The 11,571-nt window shown below is 46.6% G+C and overlaps 1 protein-coding gene across 3 annotated transcripts; it reads left to right on the top strand.

Annotated features, from left to right (window-relative positions):
• The first annotated feature begins 35 nt into the window (after window positions 1–35).
• LOC115116687 (zinc finger protein 574-like) lies at window positions 36–10,168 on the top strand. Of its 3 annotated transcripts, none has more exons than XM_029645174.2 (8): window positions 36–234; window positions 5,117–5,699; window positions 5,852–6,018; window positions 6,158–6,253; window positions 6,344–7,131; window positions 7,334–7,469; window positions 7,649–9,187; window positions 9,319–10,168. In XM_029645174.2, exons 2-8 carry the CDS (start codon window positions 5,399–5,401, stop codon window positions 9,490–9,492), a joined length of 3,201 nt encoding a protein of 1,066 aa, XP_029501034.2. In that variant the 5' UTR covers window positions 36–234; window positions 5,117–5,398; the 3' UTR covers window positions 9,493–10,168. The 3 variants fall into 3 exon arrangements, with proteins under 3 accessions (XP_029501034.2, XP_064883976.1, XP_029501035.2); XM_065027904.1 differs by having other exon boundaries at window positions 4,831–5,699; XM_029645175.2 differs by lacking the exon at window positions 36–234 and adding an exon at window positions 489–4,911.
• The last annotated feature ends 1,403 nt before the right edge of the window (window positions 10,169–11,571 follow it).

The following is an 11,571-nucleotide window of genomic DNA, read 5'->3' as shown; positions in this document are numbered from 1 at the left end:
TCACAAGGCCAGAGCGCAAGGCAGCAGAGCGTGCCGACAACAGGGGAACGATCCGCGGACAAACGATGTTTTTCGTGCACCAAAATGTTTCTCTGCCAGAAGATTCACGAATTTAATTGCGTACGGTCAAATCAGTGCATTATTCACTTATAGCCGGAACGGAGAGTGCATTGTTGCTTCTGCGGAGCTTTGTGACTACCTCACGAGGGATTGTCCAACGACAGTAGATGAGAGGTAAGATTCTTTGAACGGGAGGGGAAGGAAGGGCCTCTCGTGTCTACCGGAGACCTGCGGGGAAAAGTGCATAGCGCCGCCTGACGACCGCCTTGAGCCGGGGAGCCACAGTCAGGAGACAGCGGTGCCTCCGAAGAGGTCTCGGATATCGGAGAGAGCGCCGCCAACAGCTCGCCACCTGAATGATAACACACAGGAAGCAATGTTGCAAGCTATCATGCAGCATCGTGGCTTGTATAAACTAAATGTCATGAATTATATGCCATATTTGAGTATAATTTTTTTATCTAATAATACACGTCCCTGTTAACTATTTCACATCCCGTCTACCACCGTTTGGCGCCTACGTGCAGTTAGCTTCTGCTGCTTATTGCAGCTTCTAATTAGCGTGTAGCTATCAGCTCTATTTTCTATGACGATTTTATGGAACCATGCAATAGCTACAGGGCAATTCCATGTTAACGGAATTACGCTGAGACTCAGATTTTTCACTTTAAAATGTATGCTAAACAAAAACATTTACTGGAACAAGAGTGTAGAAGCAAAGTTTGTTAATAGAATTACAGTAAATCTATTTTGGTTATTGAACTACAGTAAGTGAAGTAACCGAAATACAGTAATGAAATTACATCATGGGTCCCTGATATGTACTACACAGAAATGCATAATTTATGGATATGAATTAGAGGTCGATTATGATTTTTTTCAACGATTATTGGAGGACCAAAAAAAGCCAATACCGATTAATCGGCCAATTTTTTAAAAATATTTATTTTAATTTTATTTGTAATAATGACAATTACAACAATACTGAATGAACACTTATTTTAATATAATACTTAATATAATACATCAATAAAATCAATTTAGCCTCAAATAAATAATGAAACATGTTCAATTTGGTTTAAATAATGCAAAAAGAAAGTGTAGGAGAAGAAGGTAAAAGTGCAATATGTGCCATGTAAGAAAGCTAACGTTTTTAAGTTCCTTGCTCAGAACATGAGGACATATGAAAGCTGGTGGTTACTTTTAACATGAGTCTTCAATATTCACAGGTAAGAAGTTTTAGGTTGCAGTTATAGGAATGAAAGGACTATTTCTCTCTATACGATTTGTATTTCATATACCTTTTGACTATTGGATGTTCTTATAGGCACTTTAGTATTGCCAGTGTAACAGTATAGCTTCCATCCCTCTCCTCGCCGCTACCTGGGCTCGAACCAGGAACACATTGACAACAGCCACCCTCGAAGCAGTGTTACCCATGCAGAGCAAGGGGAACAACTACTCCAAGTCTCAGAGCGAGTGACGTTTGAAACACTATTAGCGCGCACCCCGCTAAATAGCTAGCCATTTCACATCGGTTACACCAGCCTAATCTCGGGAGTTGATAGGCTTGAAGTCATAAACAGCTCAATGCTTGAAGCATTGTGAAGAGCTGCTTGCAAAACGCACGAAAGTTCTGTTTGAAGGAATGCTTACGAGCCTGCTGGTGCCTACCATCGCTCAGTCAGACTGCTCTATTAAATAATAGACTTAATTATAACATAACACACACAAATACGAGCCTTAGGTCATTAATATGGTCGAATCTGGAAACTATAATTTCGAAAACAATACATTTATTCTTTCAGTGAAATACGGAACCGTTCTGTATTTTATCTAACGGGTGGCATCCAGAAGTCTAAATATTGCTGTTACATTGCACAACCTTCAATGTTATGTCATAATTACGTAAAATTCGGACAAATTAGTTCGCAATGAGCCAGGCGGCCCAAACTGTTGCATACACCCTGACTGCGTGCAATGATCGCAAGAGAAGTGACACAATTTCACCTGGTTAATATTGCCTGCTAGCCTTTCTTTTAGCTAAATATGCAGGTTTAAAAATATATACTTCTGTGTATTGATTTTAAGAAAGGCATTGGTGTTTATGGTTAGGTACATGTTGGAGCAACGACAGTCCTTTTTCGTGAATGCGCACCGCATTGATTATATGCAACGCAGGACACGCTAGTTAAACTAGTAATATCATCAACCATGTGTAGTTAACTAGTGATTATGTGAAGATTGTTTTTTATAAGATAAGTTTAATGCTAGCTAGCAACTTACCTTTGCTTCTTACTGCATTCGCGTAACAGGCAGGCTCCTCGTAAGGCAGGTGGTTAGAGCGTTGGACTAGTTAACCGTAAGGTTGCAAGATTGAATCCCTGAGCTGACAAGGTTCAAATCTGTCGTTCTGCCCCTGAACAATGCAGTTAACCCACCGTTCCTAGGCCATCATTGAAAATAAGAATGTGTTCTTAATAAATCATTTTGTGACTAGGGGGCAGTATTTTCATTTTTGAAAAAATAACGTGCCCGTAGTAAACGGGATATTTTGTCAGGACAAGATGCTAGAATATGCATATAATTGACAGCTTAGGATAGAAAACACTCTAAAGTTTCCAAAACTGTAAAAATATTGTCTGCGAGTATAACAGAACTGATGTTGCAGGCGAAAGCCTGAGAAAAATCCAATCTGGAAGTGCCTCATGTTTTGAAAGCGCTGCGTTCCAATGCGTCCCTATTGAGCAGTGAATGGGCTATCAACCAGATTACTTTTTCTCCGTATTACCCAAGGTGTCTACAGCATTGTGACATAGTTTTACGAATTTATGTTGTAGAATACCCGTAAGCGGCTACATTGCGCAAGTGGTCACCTGATGCTCCCAGAGAGATTCTCGCGTAAAATACAGAGGTAGCCATTATTCTAATCGGTCCTAATTGTACCGGTGGATATATTATCGAATAGATATTTGAAAAACACCTTGAGGATTGATTATAAACAACGTTTGCCATGTTTCTGTCGATATTATGGAACTAATTTGTAATATTTTTCGGGGTTTTCGTGACTGCAATTTCCGGGCAATTTCTCAGCCAAACATGAAGAACAAATGGAGCTATTTTGCCTACAAAAATAATATTTTGGGAAAAAAGGAACATTTGCTATCTAACTGGGAGTCTCGTGAGTGAAAACATCCGAAGCTCATCAAAGGTAAACAATTTAATTTGATTCCTTTTCTGATTTCCGTGACCAAGTTACCTGCTGCTAGCTGGACAAAATGCTATGCTAGGCTATCGATAAACTTAAACAAATGCTTGTCTAGCTTTGGCTGTAAAGCATATTTTGAAAATCTGAGATGACAGGGTGATTAACAAAATGCTAAGCTGTGTCTCAATATATTTCACTTGTGATTTTCATGAATAGGAATATTTTCTAGGAATATTTATGTCCGTTGCGTTATGCTAATTAGTGTCAGTCGATGATTACGCTCCCTCATGCGGGATGGGGAGTCACTAGAGGTTTTTAACTGACTTGCCTCGTCAAATAAATTTGTAAAAAATTAAATAAAAATCGGCATCCAAAAATACAGATTTCCGATTGTTATGAAAACTTGAAATCGGCCCTAATTAATCGGCCATTCCGATTTAATCGGTTGACCTCTAATATGAATGTAATTTTCTTTATTGTGATTCATCCTGAATAGGTACACAAAGGTAAAAATATGCAATATCATCCTTTGCATATATGGGTATCATTCTACACACTGGCTATTATTCGAATGAGCTCCGCCCACAAACAAGACCAAATCTGAACCAATCATAAACGTCTATGTTTCACAAGTTTGGACATTACAATAGAGTACAGTACATTACTGTGCTCTACTGTACAGAACTCTACTGTACTATACTCTACTTTTCTTCATTGTACTGTGCTGTCCAATCTTGTGAAACATAGACGTTTATGATTGGTTCAAATTTGGTCCGATCACCAATCATGGACGTCTGTGTTTGGGTCAAATCAAGGCCGGCCCTGACTGGCCCCCAAAATGACGTATGTGGACGTTGACATTTCAACTACTTTTCAACGTCCATGGACTTCCGGTGCTCAGTGGGTGCGGATGCTGTTTACAGTTTTAGTAGTCGTCAGTAAGAACCGGGAGAGGTGATATTAACTAGAGAGAGAAGAGGGAGAGGTTGTCCAGACTGATTTCACACTCTCGCTTTGACCACCAGACAACAGAAAGAGACAAACAGTTATGAGCTGAACATAACAGTATGCCAGTGGAAGGGAGGACATTATGATTTGATTTCTCATTGTGTTCAATTCAATTGCTGTAATTCCGTTACTGTTTTTTCTGTAATTATGTTACCAATTTGGTAACAGAATTACGAGTTATAATCACTAAATAATTCAGAAACTGTAAAAAACACAAACTAATTGGTAGGTCTACCTTGTTGCTTCTGTGAACTTTGGATTTTGGTAACGGAATTACAAGGCACAAGGCAGTGTTTTAAGAAGGCAACCTACATTTTAGTTTTGGAGAAATTATTTAAGTGTTGTTTACCTAAATATTACTTCAACATTATTGTGTTTTGATGTATTTCTAATCCCTTTTTTAATAAGGCTTATCTGGTAAATCTAAGACCTCTTTCCATCTGTTTGACCAGCAAGCAATTACTAGAAACATTTATCTATGACTTCATTTGACACCAATTTTGATATATATATTTTTTGTTATTCATTTTTAATTGTATTTATTTAACCCTTAGATGACTGAGAAGACATTCTCATTTACAGCAACGACCTGGGATTTGTTACAGGGGAGAAGAGGGGCGATGAGTGAGCCAATTGTAAGCTGGGGATGATTAGGTGGCCATGATTGTATGAGGGCCACATTGAGATATGTTCCTATCAACATCACATGTTAGTGCTCATGGCTCCTGGAAATGACCTACATCATTGTAAACTAAAATAATGTCCCAGGGCCCAGCTGGCCCATAATGGGACAGGTGTTACCAAATAGCTGACAGACTACTGTATTTTGCTTTTTTTCAGGCTCCCTCCCTGTTGTCCTGACATCACAGAACATCATAGTGAGAGACCTGAGGAAAGAGGCTAGCTACTTTACAAATCATTGTTACTGGTTCAAGCCCTAAAACTCACAACACACTGTTTGCTCACTAACAGACATCAGTCTTCAGTTCAACAATCGAGGCACACTTGTATCAAGATCGTTACACAGAGCTATAACTCAGACCAGGACAGGAGCCTTTTTCTCATTCATTGAATTGTGCTGACTAACACACACGGTCCTACAACAACCGCCTTGCAGTAGTCATGGATGACCAGCAGGAGGACCCAGAGGGCATGTACGACGTGCAGCACCAGTACATGTGCAGCGAGTGCCACCAGCTCTTCAACACCCTAGAAGAAGTGCTGATGCACCAGCAGATCCACACAGGGCAGGAGGGAGAAGAGGGGGAGGCTGGGGAGGCCATGGCCATCCAGGGCATCTCAGAGTACGGGGACAGCCAGTATCAGTGCCTGGAGTGTGGTGCCCTCCTCAGGAACCCAGATGAACTGCTACTGCACCAGGAGCTGCACATGAGAGAGGCAGGGTTGGAGACAGAGGACCATGGTGAGAGGGAGGGGACGTTGGAAGACAGGAAAGGGTGGATATGTGTCTTGAGGGGGGTTGAAGGTGGTGGTTTGTTTCAGGCAGAGGTTGTTTGAATGTAGAGAGGCTAGATAGTGAGACTCGCCTGCTGAACGTTGTGTTGTGTTCCCCAGAACTGTGTGAGGTGTTGGAGACAGACGAGGCAGGGACAGAGGGCCAGGTGTCGGGGCCTGTCCAGTACCAGTGTCTAGACTGCCTGGCCCTGTTTGACTCTCCAGAGGTGTGGCTGGCCCACAGACAGACCCACAGCAAGAGCAGCACACACAGTGCCACAGAGACTGTGAGTATTAAATACCAACACATTTCATCAGAAAACCCTTAATCAAAGGGCTTACAGGCTGACGTTCTTTGGTGCAAAAGCAGACAGGCAGAATTAGGTGTTTCCTTTCTTGGCTCAAACTTCCTCCTCTCTCTCCCAGGAGTATGTGTTGCAGCCCGATGGTACTGTGACACCCTTGGTCAGTGTTCAGAACTTTGTCTTGAGTGAACAACAAGCTGGGGAGATCTTAGCACAGGTACTGTACACACTTAATGTCAAAAAGCTTTTTAAAACCAGTAACCAGTTATTTTCACTCAAACATGATCATGTCTGTGCCCCCTCTCAGGTCCTGGCCCAACAACAACAACATCAGTCTGCCCCCCAGCCCTCGACCCCCTCCCGGGCCACCTTCCCACCCCCCGTCTCCCCCCTTCCCGGCTCGGCCACCATGCGTCTCCAGATCTGCAGTGCCCAGGCCCTGGCCGATGGCTCCAGTACCCCCGGCCTACGGCGCGCCAAGCTGCTACCCCCTCTGCTCACTCCTCTAGGGGTGGGCTCGGTAGGAAAGCTGGGGGTTCCAGAGAGTGGCCTCCAGAGACTGGAGGTGGCGCTGTCTGCTGTCCGGGAGGAGAAAGAGCAGCAGGGGGAGGTGGTGATCTTCCACCCCTATGAGTGCTCCGAGTGTGCCCTCCTCTTCCAGACCCCAGAGGACTTCCTGCAACACCAGGGGGAGCACTTCCTGGCCCAGGAGAAGGAGAGCAGTGAGGACGGGGTGATGATGGGATACGAGGAGGACAGAGGCAGGGAGGAGGAGAGAGTGGAGGAGAATGGGGGGAGGGTGGCAGAGGAGAGGGGGAAGGGAACAGGGAGACGTGCCCTGGCTAAAAGATCTAGAAACACACCCCTATGCCTGCACTGCAGCCAATGCCAGCGTACATTCACGTCAGCCAATCGGCTGGCGGCACACAGGCGCGTGCACGAGCATGGCACATACGAGTGTCGGGAGTGCGACAAGGTGTTTAAGAAGGCGACGTCACTGCAAACACACATGCGCTCTCACTCCGGGGAGGCTCGGTATCTGTGTGTGGACTGTGGTCACGGCTTCAACACAGAGATGATCCTCATCATACACAGGTAGGTGCCTGACCAGACATCATGTTCTCATCATGCACCATTACAATCCCCAATGTTTTTCTGTCTATTGCTTTTTGAATGCTGTTTTGTATTGAGGTCTCTGAGACAAATCTTCTCTTCACTTTTTATATCCGCCCATCCCTACCTCTGCCTCCTCATCCCTCACGTCATCCCTCACATCATCCCTCGCTCCGTCCTGTAGGAAGTCTCACACAGCAGAGCCGCTCCACAGGTGTGAGCACTGTGCCAAGACCTTCACCAATATGACCAAGTTCCTGTACCACCGTAGAACACACACCACCAAAGCAGCCACCACTACACCTACCCCCGTCGTCCTGGTAACCACGTTTTCTTTTTAAAAATGGTAATATTGTTCTTATAGTTCCAAATTCTAACTTGAGAAATGTTTTGCGCAATTCATCAATGAGAAATGTATGCAAATGTTTTGTTTCTCTAGTTAAATTCAGTCCCATACCGGTCAATGTATGAGCATGTGTTTTGACGATGTCCTGTGCAGGTCCCAGCGGCCCCCAGGAGGATGTCCCTGTCAGCCCTGTCCATCCTTCAGAGAGCCCGGGCCCTGAGGGAGAGGGGTGAGGGCAGCCCCATGGAGGGGGACGAGGAGAACCTGATGGCCCCCCTTACTGAGGCTGAGATGGAGATAGGCGAGTCGGGGGAGGACACTGCCTCCAGCTCTCTGAGCAGGGCAGAGGGAGGAAAGGAGAACAGGGTGGATGTGGAGGGGACACCAGGGGGCAGTGGAGAGTCCCAACCGGGAGAACATACTGCTGATCCTGGTTCCTCTACTGACCCTAACCTCGCTGGTCCCTGGGGCGCGTTCCCCTGCCCCTCCTGCCCTCAGGTTTTCCCCTCTCTGCTCCGCCTGGTCAAACACCGCCATACGGCCCACGTCTCCGAGCGACACTTCAAGTGCTCCGTGTGCACCAAGACCTTCAAGAAGCAGATGCACCTACGCAACCACCTGCGCACACACACCGGCGAGCGGCCCTTCCAGTGCTCAGACTGCGGAAAGACCTTCTCGTCCCTGGCCAACCTGTCTCGCCACAACCTCACCCACTCTGGCGTGCGCCCCTACCGCTGCGACATCTGCCACCGGACATTCACCCAGTCATCCAACCTCCGGCAGCACCGCCTACTCCATGCCAACCTCCCTCCCTGTCCCTGCCCGGACTGCCCCGCCACCTTCGTACGGCCGGCCAAGCTAGCCGCCCACCGCTACACTGTTCACCCGGGGGCCCCGGCCCCGTTCTCCTGCCCCCAATGCCAGGCTGGCTTCCTGCACAGGAGGAAGAGAGACCGCCACTGTCAGGAGGTCCACCCCACTGAGGCCCAGGCAGACAGAGAGGGAGGGTTAGAGAGCCAGCCCCAAGTGTGCCCTGACGGGGAGCCCCTCTCAGAGCCCTCCACCTCAGAAGACACCGGGACCACCAGCATCATGAGAGGGGGCCTGGACTGCACTGTGTGTGGGAAGAAGCTCAACTCTGCAGCCAACTGGCGTCTGCATCAGCTGAGCCACGGCCTGGTTCCTGGTCGGTCCTGTGGTGGTGCAGTGGCCAGGGGTAAATCCCACCAGTGCCTAACCTGCGGTAAGCTGTTTGTCTCCTCCTCTGGCGTGACCTTGCATCAGCGCATCCACACAGGAGAGCGCCCCTTCCCCTGCAACCTGTGTGGCAAGCGCTTCCGGCAGAACACGCACCTGCGAGAGCACCTGCGCACGCATACAGGGGAGCGACCGTTCCGCTGCGAAATATGTGACAAGGGCTTTGTCCAGAGCATGCACCTGGCGGAGCACCGGCGTACACACACAGGGGAGCGCCCCCACGCCTGTCTGGTGTGCGGCAAAGCCTTCAAGTCCTTCTCCAACCTGCGGAACCACAGGAAGACCCACGCACGCCAGCAGAGGCAGGAGGAGGCGGCCGCAGCACAGGTTGCCATGGAGACCAACGCCGCCGTGGCGCTAGTGGAGGCATCCCAGGTGGAACTGGCTAATGGGCAGCCTCAGCTGTTCCACATACAGACGTCGACCCTACAGCAGGTGAGGGGGACGGGATGGCGGGGTCTGTGTGCGGCCTCTGAGGGTGTGTTAGTCTGTAAAATTGAGAAAATATGTTGTTCAAATATGTTTTTCTCTAACATCCTCCATACAATGCTTCCTTTCCTATCCAGACCCAGGGTACTCCCACCATCATGTGTAATGAGTTTGGGGAGACCATCGCCATCATAGAGACCAGTGAGGGAGGAACCCTACCCCTGGCTGAGGCTATAGAGATCTACCACACAGCCCTGGAGAACAGTCTGGGGATGGACTCCATCACTGTAGACAGTCTACAGCTCATCTAAAGGCCAGACAGAGACAACTCAGAACCATGACCGGACCATCAGATAACCCTCACAGAACCCTCACACGACGATCTAGATATTCTGAGGGTCAAAGAGACACGACTCAGAACTATCACAGACCTGTCATAGAACCATCAAACAAGCCTCAAAGATGTATCTACAGCTACTGAGAGCCAGTGAGAGGCTCAACTATTGGAGAACCATGACAGAACTACCTGTGTGGGCTGTGGGAGTGTACTGACTCTTGACTGGCAGAGAGCATGTTTTACTGACATCCTATTGGGGTGAATGTATGGGGAGCAGTAGAAGATTAAACTGTGATCTAGTGAACTACAGCAGTGTAGGAACACTGGTCTGGTTCTCATTGTTGAGTATAAAAACGATTGTCTACAATTGCAGCAGGCAGGACAACAGTAGGTGTTCGTAACACATTTGGTCTGGAGGAGTGAATGATCTCATGTTCAGAAAGACTGGGCAGAGCCAGTCAGTGGGGGTGGAGAGGTTGTTGTGACAGATGTGAATCGAGGGCCATTTCCTGTGTTTGTCATGTTCTTGACTGCCCATGGATGTTCATTCAGTGCTTGTCTGTAATATGTGATTTTTACTTTGAAAACAATGACTGTTCCTCTTTTTGCTGTAAATAGATAAATTAATGATTAAATGATATTTGATAATATGCTATGACTGTTTTGTTATGCGACTGTGTGTGTGTTACTGTGTCTTGTGATTGGGGTTGATACTGGACCCCATTCACCCTCCTTTTGAAGAACGGATCAAGCCCAGGGAAAATTAATATACAGTGGGGCAAAAACGTATTTAGTCAGCCACCAATTGTGCAAGTTCTGCTACTTAAAAAGATGAGAGGCCTGTAATTTTCATCATAGGTACACTTCAACTATGACAGACAAAATTAGAAAAGAAATCCAGAAAATCACATTGTAGGATTTTTTATGAATTTATTTGCAAATTATGGTGGAAAAAAAGTATTTGGTCACCTACAAACAAGCAAGATTTCTGGCTCTCACAGACCTGTAACTTCTTCTTTAAGAGGCTCCTCCACTTGTCCTCCACTCGTTACCTGTATTAATGGCACCTGTTTGAACTTGTTATCAGTATAAAAGACACCTGTCCACAACCTCAAACAATCACACTCCAAACTCCACTATGGCCAAGACCAAAGAGCTGCCAAAGGACAACAGAAACAAAATTGTAGACCTGCACCAGGCTGGGAAGCCTGAATCTGCAATAGGTACGCAGCTTGGTTTGAAGAAATCAACTGTGGGAGCAATTATTAGGAAATGGAAGACATACAAGACCACTGATAATCTCCCTCGATCTGGGGCTCCACGCAAGATCTCACCCTGTGGGGTCAAAATGATCAAAAGAACGGTGAGCAAAAATCCCAGAACCACACGGGGGGACCTAGTGAATGACCTGCAGAGAGCTGGGACCAAAGTAACAAAGCCTACCATCAGTAACACACTACGCTGCAGTGCCAGACGTGTCCCCCTGCTTAAGCCAGTACATGTCCAGGCCCGTCTGAAGTTTGCTAGAGAGCATTTGGATGATCCAGAAGAAGATTGGGAAAATGTCATATGGTCAGATGAAACCAAAATATAACTTTTTGGTAAAAACTCACCTCATCGTGTTTGGAGGACAAAGAATGCTGAGTTGCATCCAAAGAACACCATACCTACTGTGAAGCATGGGGGTGGAAACATCATGCTTTGGGGCTGTTTTTCTGCAAAGGGACCAGGACGTCTGATCCGTGTAAAGGAAAGAATGAATGGGGCCATGTATTGTGAGATTTTGAGTGAAAACCTCATTCCATCAGCAAGGGCATTGAAGATGAAACGTGGCTGGGTCTTTCAGCATGACAATGATCCCAAACACACCGCACGGGCAACAAAGGAGTGGCTTCGTAAGAAGCATTTCAAGGTCCTGGAGTGGCCTAGCCAGTCTCCAGATCTCAAGCCCATAGAAAATCTTTGGAGGGAGTTGAAAGTCCGTGTTGCCCAGCAACAGCCCCAAAACATCACTGCTCTAGAGGAGATCTGCATGGAGGAATGGGCCAAAATA

The sequence above is a fragment of the Oncorhynchus nerka genome, linkage group LG14 (assembly GCF_034236695.1).
Source record: "Oncorhynchus nerka isolate Pitt River linkage group LG14, Oner_Uvic_2.0, whole genome shotgun sequence".
NCBI lineage: Eukaryota > Metazoa > Chordata > Actinopteri > Salmoniformes > Salmonidae > Oncorhynchus > Oncorhynchus nerka.
The sequence above is the reverse complement of the archived record's forward strand: the minus strand, read 5'-3'. Positions and strand labels throughout refer to the sequence as shown.

What these genes read in the sequence shown, in the direction of transcription:
- LOC115116687 (XM_029645174.2), top strand. Translation starts at nt 5,399, where the DNA reads ATGGATGACCAGCAGGAGGACCCAGAGGGCATGTACGACGTGCAGCAC. An exon ending in CACACAGTGCCACAGAGACT is followed by an intron (nt 6,019 to 6,157) that starts GTGAGTATTAAA and finishes TCTCTCTCCCAG; the next exon opens with GAGTATGTGTTGCAGCCCGA. An exon ending in ATGATCCTCATCATACACAG is followed by an intron (nt 7,132 to 7,333) that starts GTAGGTGCCTGA and finishes TCCGTCCTGTAG; the next exon opens with GAAGTCTCACACAGCAGAGC.